This window comes from Lissotriton helveticus, chromosome 11, assembly GCF_964261635.1.
Source record: "Lissotriton helveticus chromosome 11, aLisHel1.1, whole genome shotgun sequence".
Lineage (NCBI taxonomy): Eukaryota > Metazoa > Chordata > Amphibia > Caudata > Salamandridae > Lissotriton > Lissotriton helveticus.
Window position 1 is genome coordinate 169,237,302 of NC_136072.1, and position 20,754 is coordinate 169,258,055.

A 20,754-nucleotide genomic window follows, 5' to 3' on the forward strand; every position below is an offset into this window, starting at 1 on the left:
TTTGCATGCAATTTAGGGTCGTATATCTGGCCCTCTGTCTTTTGCACTTAAACATTTATGATTCGTCAACTTTCTCACTTCTAAAAATATTTGGTGACTTTGTTATCCCTTAGAGCCGAACTAAATGTCTTATAAGATTTATGTATTTTTCTTGATCAACTGTTTTAGAAATATATATGTAAGCATAAAGATATCAGAACTTTGTGTTTCTCTTAAATATTTTGTTATTTCATAAACAAATGCAGTGTTTCATTCTCTAACAATCTTACACAAACAAAATGATGGATACTTACAAAATATCTTGGTATAGTACAGTTACTTTCCCGTCAGAGTTTTGTGAATATGTTGCTTGATTGCATCCACTTTCCAGACACATCACTGGATTTTTTTCAATTTCATACCATTTTCCTAGGAACTGCAAAACATTGCAGACTTCATTTGTTATTTGAGCATAACTTGTATATAAATCACAAAATTTGAGAAGCATAAAAAATTGCAGACTTCATTTGTTATTTGAGCATAACTTGTATATAAATCACAAAATTTGAGAAGCATAACATTGTTTGTTTGTCCAAATCCAGCTTTGGCTAATAAATGTCTGCATTTTGCGTGCATGTCAGAAAATCTAAAATGTGCTCAAATGCATGATCTCATAAATAATTGTAATTGCTGGCAAACTTTTAAATCCTCAGAAAATGTTTACTTCCAAAACAAGATAGGGGACTTGTTTAATTTGAAAATATATATTAAGAATATTACTTATGAATATGTATTCATACTTAAAACGAAAAAAACAATAAATAACTGACTAAATTGACTTTGTTGATAGTAGGCATCATATTTTTGAAAAAAAACAAAGAGTGGCGCCCTGGCCCCTGGACCAAGTCCACCATTTTCTGAACCAAGCCCCAACCATGATCACGTTCCTTCCCCGCTATTAAGATGACTTTTTTGGGAAGATTACTTTATTGGGGAGATCACACACTTATACGCCCATACAAGGAAGTGGTGCACAGAACAACGCTGTTATGTAGGGGCACAGGCAACACATTTTAGGTGATTTAAATCAGACAGCTTTCAATTCAATCCAGTGGGATCCTACTTTACGCAAGATTCGTGGCCTCATGGTAACATGGTTCATAGATTTCTTGGAGGGCAGAGCCAACAGTATCCATTCTCTTTGGCACTGGCCCTGCCCCCTACCCTGCCCTAACCCCGCCCCCTACCCTGCCCTAACCCCATTTCTGCCTACCCTTCAAGGCCTTCATTACCCAAGTCCTGACCCATTTGTAACCTTACAATCTTACTTTCACCCCTTTCCCTCTCTTTCTCTGTACTCTGGCCAGCTTTAATTTTGCCCATTTTATCATTTATCTCCGAATCCCCAGTGAGAATTTCTCAACTATAGCAAATTCCACCTCTTTCCTAGTCCTGGCCTCCACATTTCTGTCTTTGTACTCCCATTGCCCCTCAATCTACATCTCCTTGAATGCCATACTCTGTTACCAACATATCTATTTTTGTTTTGTGAAAGAACTTAAAACGAATTAGCATGTCTAAGTTTAACCTAAACCTGCTACGCCCACGTTTTTTTGCTCATTCTATCATAGTCTACTGGAAATGCCTGTCTCTGGGGCTAAAATGTGCTGTGCCATGGCACCTGAGCTTACTGCAACTGCTCATATTTTTTTATTACTCATGAAAGTTATCCACTAATTCTCAAAAGCTTAGTTTAGTACCTGCTTGTATTCTTGGTGAGGATTTAGTCGTGTGATTAGCCCTTGAAACGGTGTGTGTAGTAGAGTATACATTTGAGTCTTGGCTTCTTTCAATGAGCCACGCTCTATTGCTCATATAGGACCCTGATGCTGGTAATTTCTGTGATATAAAATCAGAAATGGCACCTACCCCAGCTTGTCATTCTGCCCCTGGTGAGGATTAGTTTACATCTAGAGAGTTTTCATCCAAATATCCTGATGCTATTCATGATTTCATGCCCTAGTAATGGTTTGTATGTTTTCTGGGTGGGTGGAAGCCTATCCATGTGGCTACGCTGATGATATTACTATAGCCAAGTAACTGATTTAACACTTTGTCTACAGGTTTGGAACCCTACACAAGAGTGGAAGTGACAAAGGAACTCATTTAGTGTCTTCTGTAGTTTAGGAACTTCACAAATTTCTCAAGAGCTGACAGAATTTTCACTGTGCATACCACCACAAGTTATCTGGTAAAGTTGATCAGTTTAATGGAGCATTGAAAAATAAAATGTATGCAATATGTGAAGGAAAAAAACTAAAATGACCAGGTGCCTTACACTTTTGGCTCATTACGATGTCGGTCGGAGTTCCTGCCCACGACATCGCCACGGATGCGGAACCGACCGATCTTCGGTTGGAGGTCCCGAAACCGCAATTAGGATGTGACCACACATGGTGAAGTTGCAAACTTCCATTTTACAATGGGAGCTTGTGCATCGGCCCTAAACTGCCCGCAGCACAAGCTCCCATTGTGAAATGGAAGTTTTTGCACATCCATGCACCGTGCGCCTCATGGTGCCTGTCATAAGGTGCAGGGATGTGAAGGGGGGCGGCCTTAACCGTGAGGCCAGGGGAGAAGGGGCCCTGAAGGGGCCCCCAAAGTCGATCACCAACAGCCTTTCCATGTCAGAAAGGCGACCATGGGAAGGCTGTTGGAAACCGACATCATAATCCCGACAGTAGAAATGCCGTCCTTAAGGGATTATGTGCATCTGCCGACTGGCCGACAGGATCCTTGAGCCCATCGGAACCCAGTTGGTTACGCCGGCCGATTTACACTACGACCGCTGACATTATAATTCGGTGGTCGGAATGTTAACCTACCATGTCGGTCGATAAGCCTCTGATGAGAGGTCGATGGCTTTCCAACCGAAATCGTAATTAGGCCCTTTTTGTTACTGTTGATGATAGCTCTTCCTAGCCTGAGCTCAAACAAAATTGATATTGGCAGACCCATGAATCTATTCAGCTTTTCTTGACTTGCACCTGTCTCAAGATGTGACTTTTAAATATTGTAGACAACTGACTTGCTGTCTCAACACCTTCTGTTCTCATGTTAAAGCTGCACTGTCCACTGGCCCAACCAAAGTCGGCCTCAACCTTCAACCTGGCTACTAGATGTACACCAAAGAACCTCCAGGGTAAAACGACAACGTAGCCTTGGTAGTGAGGTCAAGTGCCTGGGACTGCGCTGTAGATCCATGCTTTGTGCTGCAAGCAGACTATAGAGCCAAGGGACACTCGTCCTGATGACCAAGGAGTCCTTCTGCTGCCTATAGTACAGCTGGTACCCTGGGAGTAGAAAGCTACCCAGCCAAATGACCCCTCAGTGGATAGGAATGGCCCTCTTTGCTGATAGGTCCCTTGGTTAGTTCATTGTTGGCTATGTCAGGAGGGAGCGGGTAGCATCCTGAGAGAAGACAATTGCACAGATCCCACTGCCAAAAACATTTGATCTACAAAGACAACTTTCTACAGGTACTGGACCAGTACAAGCAATCTCTAAGCTCATCACTGGTAACATGGGGTGTAGTCATCACTTTTAGAAATAAATTCTTAGTCGGGAAGGAGCATAGTAAGATCACCAAGGGTAAAACGGGTGGCGTAGTTGCTCTGCATGGTGCTGCATGGGCATTGTATTCCTGATTGTGACAACTAAACCACCATTGTTACCCTTGAGAATCTTACTGGGTCACTTCCAAACCAAGAATTGCTACTTCCTGCTGTCCATGGATTGGTTTGTGAAGAAGAATGCAGCATCCATACAACATGCAGTGAATGTAGTATGGCAATAATTAAGAAACTGGCCCTATTACTTTTCTAGTCTTTACTCACGCTGAGATCCTGCAAATTATTTTTTAGATGACTTACTGCTCACCTGGTGCAGTGTTTCTGATGAAATAGGAATTTACTACATCTGTGACACCTGGGCATATGTATGCTAAATTAATACTAAGCTATAGAATGTTGTTGTCCATCAATATGATTGCTAAAGTATTGGAGGAGGTAGATCATTTGATTGCTAATTCACTTAGTTAATAAACACCCATCTAGTGGCGCAAAGAATTATAATTTTATGAAACCGAATGCTCTGGACTTCACCTTGGTTGCTAAGGGTGGATCCTGTGCTATAACTGGAGATAAATGTTGCACTTTTATCCCTGGTATCTCTGTAAGGATCCATGAACAGATTGATAATGTATGTGAAAGTGTTCAGGACTTGCATCATTTTGAGAATGGGTTAGAGTGGTAGGAATGTTGTTCTTGGGTGAAAATTATTTTTGGAGTGTGCGTATGAAGATACTCAATTATTGCTACGGACTTAAACTCTCCCCTGGGTGTGTATTGCCTCCATATCTAATCTCGCTAGAGGCAATAATACTTTTCCAACCTACCCCTTAAGATCCAACGATAAGCTTGATGAAGATACCTTGATACCTAGAGAAGATGGTGAAAGGTTAAGTATTTCATTTGATGAGTATCGAACTGTCTTAAACCTTTCACTGCTAATGTTTTTTAATGTGTTTTATGATGTATTTATAAATGATAAGGGAAGTGAAAGGGCTACCGCGAAATGTAGATCAGAATTAAATAGTGCTGAAGGGATGGATTGTGAAAGAATTTATTAACATTTCCTTGTCCTAGTATAACTGTAAACTGCTATGGCTAAGTTTTCTCGCTCATGTTAATTTAGCCTTCCGCATGTGCCCATCGCTGGGACTACGCAAAACAATGAGATCCAGGTACGCTTTTAACTAAGATATGCGAGAGATTGTGTTTAAAGTATTTAGGCCCCCGCACAAAGGGTAATAATTTGAACCAACCTCTCTTTTTCTTGCCAGTTCGGCCCCGGATTTTGTCCGGAATACAAAACGAGTTTCTAGCACACTCAAGTGATTAATTAAGGTCGCGTCCAATAATAACAAGCATTGAAAATGCAATAGGTCTTGCAATAGAAGAGTTTGACCTTTTGGTGTTGCAAATGTAAAACTTTTTTTTTCGTTTATATTTTTTCAAATTATAAAAGTATTAATTTTGTTTTTTGTAAAGTGAATAGTTATAAATCTACCAAATGTTAAATTTATAGCATTAGTAAAGTTACATGTTTAGTTTTGTCCTTGTTTACATGTATTTGATGTGCAAACTTACAATTTTGTGTAAAATGTTATAAATAAAGGATAGTGACCTAATGTTGTTTCTAATTTTATTTATTTATTTATTTATTTTTTAATTAAAAACTTTTATTGAGCAATAAAATAAGAGTTACAGAGATGGGCCTACAACCACATGGGCTGGCCGCTAGTAGCAACGCACAACATAAGTAGCGAACGATCATTCCGGTGGCCGGGCACAAGGAAGGTACCAATTATTGCTCGAAGCATAGGACAGGACTTGACCATTTTTATAATAATCATAAAAACAACAAACTTTAAAACAAGGCGAATGCACAGTAATCAAGTCAGCCCAGGAGGCGGAGGGGAAAGCAACTAATCAGGAAGACAAAAGCAAAGCAATGAAACTCGGCATGGCCGGGGGGGGGGGGGGCCAGCGGGGAGGGCAGGAAAATCCTAAAACCATATGAAAAATTTTCGGGAACGTCAGCCTAGGGAGATAGGGTCACATCTGGAGCGTCAACCAGGGGAGGGGCACAAATATCTCCACGATATGCATTCCACTGACCCCAAATCTTCGTCCACGCCCTGGGTCTGCCCCTAGCCACATAGACGGTCTTCTCTCGGAACATGGACCAGTCCATGTTATCCTCCCACACCGAAACTTCGGGAGGTCTGGATGCGCCCCAAAGTTGCGCAATGTCCCGCTTCGCGACCATGTATCCCAAGGTCGCCCATCTGGTCTGGGCCACAGAATAGTCGGTGGGTTCCCACACGTTCAACAGGCATCGTCGGGCCTCAGGCCGCAGGGTAATACCAGTCACAACAGTCATCACCACAAGCACATCAATCCAGTAGGCTGCTACCACTGGGCACTCCCAAAGAATATGCAGAAATGTGCCACTCATCCCACAACCACGCTTACATAAACCATCCGGGGAAAAACCCATCACAACCAGACGCGGACCAGTTACATACACCCGGTGGAGGATCTTAAGTTGAACCAAACGGAGACGGGCGGGGATGGCGACCTCTTTCGGAGAAGAGAGTGCCGACTGCCAATCCTCGTCATCCAAGTCCAATCCGTCATCGACCCAAACCTCCCGAAGGCGGACCAATAAGTCAGCGCGATTATTAATAAGTTTCTTGTAGATAAGGGAGATAGTGCTATCGGGCAGGTGTCCATCCAGTATACGATCCTCAAGGGGAGAGGACTCGGGCAGGGTCACATCAGGAGTCAGAACTGAGGCCAGGGCATGCCGGACCTGCAAATACCGAAAAAACTCTCTATCACTCAAGTCATATTCTGCCTTAAGGGCCTGGAAAGACTTCACTCTACCCTGCACACAGACGTCACCCACTTTACATATCCCAATCATATCCCAGCGGTCAAAGCCCTTAGTAGACCAGAGACACCCCAAACGTTCAGAAGCATAAAGCGGGGTCGCCATTGTCAGTCGGTTCTCCCATCCCAAACTCACATTCGCGGCGCGCCACACATTGACTGCGATCCTGGACGGGCCCACAAGATGGCGCCCGGCCGATCTGGAATAAAGCGCTCTATTAAAATCCCCTCCCGGCAGCTGGAGTCTATCCATCTCAAAGGCCGGATCTCGACCCGGGGAATACATTACGTGGTTAATGGCAGACAGCTGGGCAGCCCAATAATATCTCTTGATATCGGGGAGCGCCATGCCCCCGTCATACCAAGGGATAGTAAGTTTCGCAAGGGCGATACGTGGACTCCCGTCCCAGATCAGTTGCCTTTGAAGACTCTCGATCTCCCGGAAATAGGTAGCGGGAATGTCGTCATAAGAATTTTGAAGCGCGTATAGGAATCGCGGCAAAGACATCATTTTAAAAAGGGCAGCCCTGCCCAGAGGAGACAGGGGTAGCTTACGCCAACGGGCCACATCCAGTCGCAGTCTAAGAAGCGGGGGAAGGAGGTTACGCTCGAACCGGAGTGAGGAGTCCAGCGTGATAAAAATCCCCAAATATTTGAAGCCAGAGTGGACAACCTGGATAGGAAACCTGTCCGGTAATGGGGGCAAAACACCCGAGAGAACATATACACAGGACTTAGCCCAATTAATAACCAGACCCGAGTTAGCACCAAACGAAGTAAGAACGTCGAATAGGACATTTAAAGATTTACGCAGGGAAGTAAGATACAGAAGAATGTCATCCGCGTAGAGCGAGACGCGGTCTTCAAAATCCGGTGACCAACGGATCCCTTTGAGTGAAGGTTCCCATCGAAGCCACGCAGCCAACGGTTCCAGAGCAAGCGCGAAAAGCAACGGAGACAGGGGGCACCCCTGACGGGTCCCCCTACCAAGACAGAAGGGGACAGAAACTCGACCGTTTACTACTACCTGTGCCAAGGGTTCGGCGTATAACAACTTCACCCAACCAATAAACTCAGGCCCAAAACCGAATTTCTCAAGAGCTGCCCAAAGATAGGGCCACTCTACCGTGTCAAAGGCCATCGAGGCGTCCAGCGAAGCCAAAATGGCCGGCTCCGTCAGTAGCCCCGCCCTCGCAACAGCTCCGTGGAGACGGCGTAGATTGAGAGCCGTGTTGCGATGTGGGATAAATCCGGACTGATCCGGATGAACCAAGCCACTAATGACCGTCAAGAGGCGGGTTGCCAGGAGCTTAGCCAGGACCTTGGGTTCAACATTCAAAAGGGAAATGGGCCTGTAAGACGAACAAAGGTCCCGAGGTTTACCTTCTTTGGGAATAACAACTATCGTAGCCAAACGCTGATCATATGGGAGAATACCCTGTTCGCGGGATTCCAAAAACATGGCACGAAGATAGGGTGCCACCTTGTCAGGACGTAGCTTGTACAATTCAATTGGCAATCCATTCGGGCCCAAAGCCTTGCCCGAACGGAGTGAGCGAATGGCCGTCGCTATCTCGTCCGTAGTAAAAGGGGACTCCAAAGAGACTCGGTCTAAATCGGAGACACTGGGCAGAGCTATATCACGCAACAAAAGGCGAGAGTCATCAACATCCCGTTCAGACACAGGGGTATAAACCGCACGAAAATAATCCGCAAAACATTCAACTATTTCAACCTGGTCTGTCACTCCCACGCCACTCGAAGTCTGAATCACAGGCACCACACGATTCGCCCTCTCCGTCTTATCCAACCATGCCAGTAATTTACCCGCTTTGTCCCCCACATCATACAAACGACCCTGTTGCTCCCGAAACATCAGTTTAGCCGCATCTGTGACCAAAGACTTATAAGCAAATTGCTTCAGACCCAGGGCGTGGAGTTTATCAGATGTAACGTTCGATTCTAGGTCAGCCTCTATCTCAGCAATCTCCCTCTCAAGGTCTACCACCTCCCGATTCCTCGCCTTCTTGGATTCGGCAATAAGGGCGAGGGCCTGCCCGCGAATCACTGTCTTAAAGGCCTCCCACAGGGATACAGCAGAGGAGACGGAACCCTCGTTGTCCAAAAAATAATTGTCCAAAGACTTAATCAAGAGATTGCGGGTCTCGGGGGAGGTGAGGTACCATGGGTTGATAGGAGCCACCCGGCCCGCCGCCTCCACCCCCACCTCAAAACAAAGCCAGAGCGGGGAATGATCGGAGATGCCCCGGGGAAGGTGCCTAATCTCACGAACCGCTGGCGACTGCGCCGCAGGCATCAGGAAATAATCCAGTCTAGACAGACTCCCATGGTCCCCAGAGTGGAAAGTGTATTGAAGCTGAGTAGGATGCATAAGTCTCCAGCAATCCACCAAGCCGAACGTATCCAGAAACCCACCCAGCCACTGTTGGGACAAAGGGGTGTCCCTAGGGGGGTGATGATCATGTAGACCGGAGAGCACAGAATTAAAGTCACCTGCTATGAAGAGAGTACTATCAGGGAGGTTCAACAACACACGGCCCAAATCGGAAAAGGTAGAGGTCTGTAGACCGGGAGGCACATAAACGGCAAACAAGGAAAGGGTTCGACCCTCATAGCGACCCACGAGGACGGCGTATCGCCCCCGATCATCAAGGATCACATCATCAATAGCTAGGGGGAGGGAAGCCCGAACAAGGATACCCACCCCCCTGGAACCCGTGGTAAACCCCGAATGTGCGGCGAGGCGATAGCCCCACCTATTCATTGCACGACATGTATTGCCTACCAAGTGAGTCTCCTGCAGAAAAACAATATCTGGAGACAAACGTCGTATACATCGCAACACCACACCCCGCTTAACACGATCCCCCAGACCATTAACATTCCACGAAATAAACCTCAACCCGCTACCCCCCATCCCATAAAGTAACGCCGCAACCCCCCTCCAATGAGCATGACATCAAAAACATCATTAGCAAGATAGAATCGCCTTGAGAACACAACACACAAACATCAAACTTCCCATCCACCCACCCCCCAACAATCAAGAAAACACCCCCCACCCTGCAAGAAGCTAAAAAGCCACCCCAACATGCAGTGTGCCTGTCGCCCAAGAACCCCCATTCTACAAAAAGACCCCGGAGGAGGAAGGGCTCTGACCCACCCGCCACCTCAACAAGAAAAATAACAAAGATATCACTCAGACAGCAGAGGCACTTGGGCATAGAATCCCAGAAGAAGTTACTTGACACGAGGACCCGGGCAGAAACAAACAGTTCAGCTCTCTACACCACCCTCAGCACCACCCGGGTGGGCGGCGGACTCAGCCGCAGGAGGTCGGTCCGGCAGGGAGTCCAGCCAGTCATTCACAGAATCAGGCCGATCAAAGAAAAAGGTTCGTTCATTGTACTCAACTCGCAGCCTGGTCGGAAAAAGCATAGCGTAGCGCAGTCCCATGTCCCGGAGACGCTTCTTGACTCCACGGAATCCCATACGCTGTTTCTGCACCAGTTGAGAAAAGTCCGGATAAAAGTTCACCGTGGCATTCTCAAAGGCCACCGGGCCCTTCACACGTGATGCCTGCAGGATAGCGTCCCGATCCCTATAGTGGAAGAGTTTCGCAACAATAGGCCTCGGCGGGGCGCCAGGCTTACCCTGGCCTCCCGGAACACGATGGGCACGCTCCACTGCGAAGAACTTACTCAGCCCAGACGGAGAGAGGTAGTTCTGGATCAGGTCCTCAACCAGGAGATCAACAGAGTGCGTTCTGGATTCTCCGGAACGCCGACCACACGCACATTACAGCGACGTGCCCTGTTCTCAAAGTCCTCCAAGCGCCGGGTCATGAAATCGTTCACCCTACGGAGATTGCCAATCTCTGTCTGTATTTCCGAGACGTCTGCCGTGAGGCTGGATGACTTGAGATCCAATGACTTCACCTTCTCATTGGTTTTAGATAGGTCGGCCCGAATCAAGTTCACATCAATGGCCACGGTGTCGATTTTGTGGGCCAAAGCTTCATATTGTTGACCCAACGTTTCCTTTATGCCAGAAATGGCGCCCATGATGTCCTGCAAGGACGGTTCCGTTGATGCGTCCACGATGTGATAAACCGCACTTGGGCCAGGCAGGGCGGCTCCGGGGGACCCCTTCGCATGGGTGTAACGGTCCATAACGTTAGACTGGACCGGGCCCCCACGCAGGGGCGTCTTGGTCTTTCGTGTCTCTCGGTCCCCTCTGCCCGCCATGTCAGAAACCGCGCCACCAGGAGACTCACTCGACCCGATGGAAATGGCCACAGGAAAGTAGGGCGTCGGGACCAGAAGGCCGCTGCAAGGGTACCACTAGGAGAGGACCAGCTTGAAAGGAGAATAAGCCAGCCAAAGGCCCGACAGCCGTACCGTGTGCCGGACCCAGCCCAGGCCAGACTCCCCTGCCAGATGTCTCAGTCTGAGGCAGAATCGAAACCGAAACTTAAGAGGGGGACCCACAAGTCCAATCCCCCTGCCGTTGTTGTTCAACTCCGAGTCGGCCAGAGAACCTCACCCAGTCCCGGGCACACCCCAAGGGCGGACCCCGAAAGTTCAAATCGCCATATCTTCGGCGCCCCGGGTCCAAATCAAATTCCAAAAATCACAGGAAGATCAGCCCAGCGTCCTCTACATTAATCCTCGTGAAGAATCAGGATATGTTCAGGATATCATGCCGGGAGTGGCGGGGGTCCGGAGAGCGCTGTGCTCACGCGGCCATCACGGATGCCCGCCAAGCTCCTCCTCTGTTTCTAATTTTTAATGCTAAAACTTTTTACATGTAAAAAAGTACAAAACTAAACATGTAAATTACCTAAAGCTATAAAGTTAACATTTGGTTGAATTATAACTATTCATTTTACAAAAAACAAAAGTAAGTCAGTTAAATAAAATGCACGGCTAGGATGGGATCAGATTACAATGTATGTATGAGCTCTACTGCACACGGAGGCACTTTTGCTACTGACCCTGCAAACCACCAGTATTTCCAGGAGCCCATACCTAGAACCCATACCTAGAGCCCATACCTAGAACTCGCCGCACCCGCTTCGCGGGTGCCGCTTCGCCGCCTGGGACACCGGAACATTGCTGAAGGACTGCGGGCTACCGGGTGAGTGCGGTCAGCGGGGCTGCGAGCGTGCAGGGGACTCCATTGCCCAGGAGTCCCTGCAAGACCATTTCCCAACTTCCGGTCCGCTCTCCCTGCTGCCGCCCCCCGCTCCCAGCGGTCTTTAAAAACCTCTTCCACCTTTCCATCAGCGGGACGCTCTACTGCACACGGAGGCACTTTTGCTACTGACCCTGCAAACCACCAGTATTTCCAGGAGCCCATACCTAGAACTCGCCGCCTGGGACACCGGAACATTGCTGAAGGACTGCGGGCTACCGGGTGAGTGCGGTCAGCGGGGCTGCGAGCGTGCAGGGGACTCCATTGCCCAGGAGTCCCTGCAAGACCATTTCCCAACTTCCGGTCCGCTCTCCCTGCTGCCGCCCCCCGCTCCCAGCGGTCTTTAAAAACCTCTTCCACCTTTCCATCAGCGGGACGCTCTACTGCACACGGAGGCACTTTTGCTACTGACCCTGCAAACCACCAGTATTTCCAGGAGCCCATACCTAGAACTCGCCGCCTGGGACACCGGAACATTGCTGAAGGACTGCGGGCTACCGGGTGAGTGCGGTCAGCGGGGCTGCGAGCGTGCAGGGGACTCCATTGCCCAGGAGTCCCTGCAAGACCATTTCCCAACTTCCGGTCCGCTCTCCCTGCTGCCACGCCCCCTTGTTTGTACTCGACCTCCTATTTATAGACTTAGCACTCCCGCAGCGCGGGACGCAGCCCGGGCGAAGACAGGGCAAAGACTGGGCCGTTTGAGGCCGTTCGAGGACAAAGAGGACTGGGCTGGGCCACGCCCCTTGGTTGGTGCGTTGTACAGTTTTACTAGTTTTATATTCACATATTTAATTATTTATTGGGTTTTAACTATTCTGTACAATGTGCTCACGGGGCAGTCGGAGTAAAACCCTTATGGCTGCCAGTAATTCCAACCGAACACTGGATGATTTTTTAGTTAAAACTAATTTAGCCATAGATGAGGAAATACACAAAATGCAGCACAGGGTCTCATTGGATCTTGAAGCTGCACGAAGACTATCTGTGCACCTAGCTAGTACCAGAAAATCCTCTCTGGGGAATATTGCTTCGGCACGTACCCCAGAGCATATAGCAGGTCCTCAGCCTTTGCTGGTTATGGCGGATATCCACCCAACCCCTCCCATCACCTCTCCAACATCCTCTTTTATCCCCATACCCACTTTGTCGGAACAAATTAAGGACTCTGTTACACTAACTTGCACGCCAGGTACTTTGTATTCCCCTAAAATTTATCAACCCACAAAGTCTGTTAGGGCCAGAAAAGCAGCAATCCTTAAAAAAAAATGTATCGCTAAGGCGATACATGCACGGAAAAAAGCAAAAATTGCTAGATCGCAATTTTTCAATAGTAGAAGGGCATTAGTATCTCTGGGGCCAAAGGATGCTAGTACGACAACTAATACAGGTAATTTGGGTGGGACAGCCACTGTGGATTTAAATGGCTCAGTGGATATGGGTATTATGGTTGCCTCCCCAGAGTTGAATAGAACAGATGATCATGTGGGGCAGGTATGTGGAACATCGATCGATAGAGGGGAAGATGAAGATTTTTTGAAAATGGTTTGGGCCACGTTAAAACAACTACTAACCCCTTTAGAACTGAGGCTTTCTCGTATAGAGAACAACTTGTTGGAAATGGACAGGACAATAGTAACCCTGGCCACTCTAAGCCTGAAGGATATGGACGCAAAAATCTCTCGTGGGACTGAATCACCTCTTCAGGTAAAAGAATCAACACCCTCACCATTACCCGTACAAATATCACATAATATAGCTACGCCCGTACCAATGGTTAAACCTATACCAAAGCCACGTACTACTACTATTGTAAATCAGACTGTTTCAACCCCTATTTCCGTCGCTCCAAATATATGTCCTTTGCCAAACCCGGCCCTTAAGCAGAACTTAAATCCACGAGCTAATACACAAAACCCTATAAGGCAAAACACCATAAGGCAAGCCCAAAATTTTCAGCGGCCATCTAATCGCCCTAACTTCCGTGGAGGTTTTATTGACCTTCCACCTGAAGCTGGGCCCTATGTTATCATATTAGCTGGAGTTCCCGAGTTGGATCAACACTCTCAGGAGAACCACCACTCTTTGAAAAATAAAGTCATTTATTGGCTCAATTCTAATGCACAGCTTCCTGCTCAGCAAAGAAGCAGTGTATTAATGGTTAGAAGAGTGCCGTGGATAGGTCCTACACCTAAGTCACTAGTAGGCGACTGTATAGTGGTTACCTTTGCTGATCCTCACACAGCACAGCACTTATGTGCATTGCCTTCGTATGAAGTCAATCCCACAATAGTCCTGAGAGCCCTTACTTTCTTTTATCCCCCAAGAAATCATTATGCTAAGGAAGATCCATGGACTACTGTCCATAATACCAGACGGACAACAAACAGGCCCGATAGGTATAATCAGCATAATTGGTGGCAAGGGGCACCTAATACCAACATGCTCGGTTGCCCACAGGAAGTGGTGGGGTGGTTCCCGAATAATATTCCTTTGAGAAACCGTTTTGATCCACTAGTGGGCATGGATGAGCAAGACTGACCATCACAAAATTCTAATGGTAATGTCCTGATAGTAGAAGAGCACAGCCAGAGGGAGAAGGGAGAAAGTCGTAACGATAACTTATGGGAGAATGTTCCCATGGGTGACGGTCGTGCTTCTAACTCCCAAGCCCCTCAGGTTGGCATTAACACTGAAAGCGTACTAAGTCCAACTATCCTAGTACAAAACTCGGAAATATTACCTGTGTCAGTCAGAAAGGACCAAAGTGAATCAAGGACTAGCCTAATTTCTTGGAACGTTGCTGGGCTTGCCTCAAAACTGGAGGATGAGGCATGGTTAGATTTTGTGGGTATCTGTGACATTTTGTGTTTCCAGGAAACATGGAGCCGTTCTACTCAGAACATTGAAGGCTTCTGTGCCCTTAACACACTAGCGGTACCTTCACAGGCGGGTAGGGCTAAGGGTGGTCTGTTGACTGCAACTTCACTAAAACTGTGTAAACTTGTAATCACTAAGGTAGTCGACACAGTATGGTTTCAAGTGTCGATGTTGGTGAACTTGTTCCCTGAACCACTGTTATTAATTAATTGGTACTATAACATCTTTGATAGCAGCGAGATAACCGTTATGTTGAAGTTGGAGAAAGCCATAGCCAGGGCACGCCTCGAGCATCCCCTACTCTTTGTCATCTGGGTGGGCGATTTTAACTGTTCATTATGCACCCATGGGGACTCGAAGGTGTGTGGTCTGAGAGATTCTCATGATTTTCCTTTGGCTCACTTTAAACATACACCCCAGGGGGACGCCTTAAATAATATCATTATTTTAAATGATTTATTCATAGTAGAACCCTGGGTTGGCCCAGATTTGGCTCCAATACCAACTTTTCAGGGAAGTAGAGGTTCAACGAGTTTCATTGATTTTGCAATTATTTCCAGTGGGTACGCTCATTATGTGGACAAACTGGAGGTGATTGCAAATGCCGCCAGTGACCATAACCCTTTGATCCTATCCCTCCTGTGTCCTGTTAAACCCAAACATTCCGTTTGGGTACAACCTATAAAGTTTAACAGAAATCAAGGTATCACTCTTAAGTGGGGCAAAATAGACGCAGCAGGTCTTGAGCACGAAATAATAAATGGATATAGCACAGAATATGATGCTTGTTTATCATCAACAGCCAACCCAGAAAAAGTTATAGGGAACTTTGAGTTATTATGTGGGCATGTAGCCGAACGGCTCACAAAACCAATGGGGAAAAATGGAAGGTTAGGGCCCAGATGGTTTGATGCCGCATGCTCGGCAACAAACAGATCCCTGAAAGTGGCATTAAATCAAAAACCAAGGGATATAGGGGCACAGCTATAGCAGTGCGGCTGCGATTCATACAATATAAATATTTACATCGGGCCTATTACACTAGAGAGAGACTGTGGAGGGCGGGCCTGATTGCTTCCCCTGATTGCTTGCGCTGTGGGGCTGAGAGAGGCACATTGGTGCACACTGTGTGGTCGTGTGTGGGCCTGGTCCGGTTCTGGGGTGGAGTGTGGGACTGCCTGTCGGAGGTGCTGGGATGGGAGCTACCTCGTACACCTAGGTTGGGTCTTCTTCATATCCTGGATCAAGTGGGTGGTAACATCTATAAGCGCCATCTCCTTCTGTTAGGCCTTGTTGTGGCCAAGAGGGATCTGGCGAGGGCCTGGAAGAGTGACCGCGCCCCCCGCTTAACGCTTGGAAGGCGGGCTTAGACTTCCTCATGGGGCTGGAAAAGCCAGTGTTTGAAGCCAGGGGCTGCCCTCGGAAACATTACAGGATCTGGAAGCGGTGGGCGGACTACAGAGACCTGACATTGGATCCTCCCGCTGAAACGAATGATGATCTGTCCGATGATTGAGACCTCGGGGCCTGGAAAGTTCCAAGACACTTAGTATGTTTCCTCTTGTATACTGCAGCTGATTGTGATCACGTGCATCGGGTTGGGGTGGGATAAGGGGTGGGTAGTTGGGACCGTTGCAGTTGTGGGGGGGATAATGGGGCGGGTAGGGGTTAGTCATAGGTTTGAGCCATACGTATATTCTGCTGTAATTTGCATATTGACGTGCTCTCCTGCTCTTGGAGAGCTGTACACTTGATTGCTTGAACTTCTAATAAATACAGTTTTGAAAAAAAAAACAAGGGATATAGATTTAGTTAGGGCGTCTAGATTGGCCTATAAAGAAGCCATTAGAATAAGGAAGATGGAATTAAAAAATAGAGCTTGGGAAGATTTAGAAAAGGCCTCAGAATTAAAGGATAATAGGCTTTTCTGGGAAGTAATAAATCGTCCACTTTTCATAAATAATAGTAAGGACGATATTGTGATGCAGATTGCATGTGAAACATGGGAATCACATTTTGGGGATATTTTTAATCCTCATGGAATTTTATTTAATGAACCCCTAATAGGAGACCCCGGGGATTTTGTGGTCTCTGAATCCTCCATGTCCCTGAGTTTATCGTTTTCCGTGCAAGAAGTGGAAGATGCCCTGTCTAAGGGTATATCACTAAAAGCCCCCGGTCCTGATCTAGTCCCACTGGACTTTTTTAAACACAACATTAAGATTTGGGCTCCACTTTTGTTAAATGTATTTAGAGCTGTTGTCATTTGGCGTATTCCAACGTCATGGAAGGAGGCAGTAGTGGTGCCGTTTTTTAAGAAAGGCAATAGATCTGACCCCCGGTGCTATCGCCCTATTTCACTCATTGATGCGTCATGTAAAATATTGGGCAGGGTCATATTAGCTAGACTAGAAACATGGGCAGACTCGGTGGGCCTTATTGTGGATTCCCAATATGGGTTCAGAAAAGGAAAAGGCACCGTAGAACAGTGCCTAAACCTGGCTTTGATTATAGGGAAATACATGAAGGCAATGAACTCTTCCATCCATCTTGCCTTCATGGATCTCTCAAGTGCATTCGACACTGTTTGTCGAAGCAAGCTGTGGAAAATGATGGAGGCTATGGGTTTTGAAGAACCTCTGGTTCACTTGCTCCGTAGACTTCATGAAGCAACCACTGTAGCCATTAGATTTGGGCCAGGGGGAGAAAAAACTAAATCCATTCCCTCGACTGAGGGCGTCCGTCAGGGATGTATTTTAGCTCCCTTTTTGTTTTTAGTTTATACTAATGGGCTGGAAAAATATCTGATGGATCACTGCCATGATTTTCCCAAGGTCAATGGTAGGAGCATACCGATGCTTTCATATGCCGATGACACGGTACTAATGACACTTACAGGCAACAGTATGCAGCATTGTCTCGATGCCTTTCATAATTTTATGTTGGACCTAGACCTGAAGGTTAATTTTACCAAATCATTTGCCATGGTCTGTGGCCCAAAGGGCACAAAATCCAGAAAGTTTGTAGTAAATAATGCTATCATTGAAAAGGTTGAAAATTTTACCTACTTGGGAAACCTTTTCAATAACAAACTAAGCTGGGCCCCGTTAATGAAGACTCGGGTTCAGGGTGCTAGTCGCGCTGTTGAAGGTCTTTTCCGTTTTTGCGGGAAGTTGGGTCAAAAACCTGTTGAACATTTAAAAACCTTGTACAAAGCAAAATGTTTGTCGGTAGCCACCTATGGGGCAGGGGTTTGGGGAATTGAGAGCCCTGATGCAATACAAATCATGGAGAACAAATTTTTAAAGCGTGTATTGGCTATTCCATCAAGTACTTCAAACAAATTTGCACACGAGGAGATAGGTCTGAACTATGTGAGTGACATTATTCACCTTTCCCCCTTATTATTATGGGGTAAAATATGGCTGTCAGAGGACCTTCAACTGTCCAGAGATATCCTTCGGGATTGTTTAAAATTGACAAATATGAATAAGATCCCGTGGTTACACTATGTTAATATAAAACTTCACAAAATAGGCCTGGGTGAGATTTTTGATAACCCCGAAAATATTCGGGGAGATATTAAATCTGTTATCAAGACAAGTTATTGGAAATCCCCACTTGTGCATTTTCTGGTTAGCCCTAATGCTTTTAAGGTTACTTTGCAGCATCAGTTTTATTTAACCTTCACAAATCATGTGCAATGGCGATTCTATTTGACACGGTTTAGGTTACACATTCTGCACTTTCTTTTTGCGTTTCCTAAACAAGGGAGTTGGTGTGAGAGACTGCCCCCGTGTCCTTGTAACAACAGAGTTAGCCAAAGCACTATGCATTTTGTTCTCTTCTGCCCCATATATAAGGATCCGAGAATCAGGTTCATCAAGCCGATCCTTAAGGAAAAGGTACCATGCTACTACAAAGAAGGTTATGACCATTTGATAACTTTGTCCACACCTGATATTTGTTGTGCTATTTTAAATTTTATACGGGTGTCACTTTTGATTAGGAAACGGTATGGTTAAATTTGCTCCCACAATTTTCTTTGTAGGCCATGTATTTTATTGTTTATGATTTTTTATAGGTATTAGGAAACTACGATTGACTAAACGTAATTTGATTGAAAGACTATTTGCTTAAACTGTGATTACATTAACTAACGTTTTTTTATCCCACCAATTCAGTGGTATAGTCTTAAATGGTTTTCGAAATGAAATCTAAATTATGTTTTAAAATGTATTGTTTTGACTTTTATGATTCTTATTTGAGTCGAATAAAGTTTTTTGAAACGAAACGTATGTATGAGCATAAACATCTTTGCTATGCAGCAGCACAAGTGGGCAAATATCGGTATGCAACCATACTAAGTGCGCTGAGACGTGCACCTACACTCCAACGTGCACACTGGGTAACATAGACCTGGAATGTCAGTGTGGCATATCCTAACACCAGCACACACATTGTGAAAGAGGAGTCGTATTATCTTTGCACTGGTGAAAGTACATAAAGTGCATAAAGCGCAATGAAGAAGGTGGTACGGATGTCAAAACGGGAAGATGGACAAGAGAAAACCATGGTACTGTGCATGCATCTTCTATACTTTAACTGCACGATAATGCACACACCGGGACAGGTCTCATGGAAAGGTTGTTTTTTTTTTAGCGTTTTATATAGCGCAAACTTGACTCAAAGGTATAGAGTATCAGAGCGCTTTACATAGCACCAGTAATGTTACAAGAGGCACATTCATTTTTATTAGGCGCGGGGAGATTACGTGATTTGCCCAGAATCACAGGGTGTTGCGCGTGCTTGCCGAGATGTGTTCATTCCTGCAGATGTGTATTCTGTAAACACAGCTCATTCTGTGAGGCCGAAGCTGCTGCAGAGAAGTCTGGATTTGTTGATCGCGCCAAGACACACACATGAATGAACCGATGAGCTTACGGGTTGACAGACACACCACCGCACAAGCTAGATCCTCAAAGAGCTGAACACACACACACAGATGAAGACAGGTAATCAGCGTGAAGGTGCGACTCACGGAAACAGACACAATAAACAGACCATTCTCTAGACGTGAAAAGGAAACAGAGGCACATGGAGACACGCACAACACATGGGCAAACAGGTAAGTGTGAGTGACAGAGAAATGACGCTGCAAACGGACCCAGCGACACAGAGATATACTTTAAGCACACAGCAGACAATATAAGTAAAAGCCAGTGCGCACTGACAGATACATTAAAACAGACACAGTGACTCACAGCGATACACACAGACACCAAGACTGGGGAAGCATGGCTACTGATGAGATTGCTTAAGGGTGGTCGTTAATTAAAGTCGCTGTCACTTGCGTTTGCTCTGCCTGTGATGCACACACACCACTTGTTACACACAAGGCGCAGCTCTACCAAGAGTGGAGGGTGAGGAGAACGTAGTGTAATACAGCTGTAGCAGCGTCACATCAGCATGTACATGTGTGCTGAGAACCCCAAAGCTGCGTGTGGAGGGCTCCTAACGTGCAGCGGAAAGAGGGAAAGACCAAATTAAAAAGAAACAGCGACAGAAGGGAAACGTTGCATGCGTACTATTTGTACTTGCAACAGTTATAAATGTTTTTAGATACGCTCGCTGATGCCCCATGGCGATGTCTGTGCTGTAGGAGATTAGAACCCACATCCGTCGGTAAGCAACCCAGTGGGCAACTGAGCACCCTGAATGTGATCTGAGGCGGAGTGGGTGCCCGGGCCTCTTGCTGCCTAACTTGATGCACTCGGAAAAGGTGGGGGAAGGGAACCAATGCATTTGTGCTCGAAAGGTGGGAGGGTGAAAGCAACAAATAAAACAAAGGACTGCGTTTGTGCTTGGAGTGTCGGAGGAGGGCTCCTAACGTAAAGCAGAAAGAGGGAAAGTCAAAATTAACAAGAAGAAAACGGAACGATAATTATTTAGAGAAGACATGTCTAAATTGAATGAAAAATATCTTAAGGCTTTTCGAAATCGCTGGATTTGCCAAGGCCACGGGCGGAGGTGGAAGGCGAGCCATGGGCAATCAGGAAAATTAACCCAGTCCGCTTATTACCTGCATAGAGCCGCCCAGTGCAACGTATGACTGCACGGCCATCACCACAAAAAAAAGTGTCAAGCAAAAAAATACTTATTT

At 46.3% G+C, this 20,754-nt stretch overlaps 1 protein-coding gene across 1 annotated transcript in view; it reads right to left on the reverse strand.

Annotated features, from left to right (window-relative positions):
- The window catches only part of APOD (apolipoprotein D), a 73,128-nt gene that overhangs the window by 46,879 nt on the left and 5,495 nt on the right, over nt 1–20,754 (reverse strand). Inside the window, exon 2 of the mRNA XM_078665631.1 lies at nt 294–415. Coding sequence (XP_078521757.1) covers nt 294–415 — 122 coding nt within the window. The remainder of the gene's footprint in view (nt 1–293; nt 416–20,754) is intronic.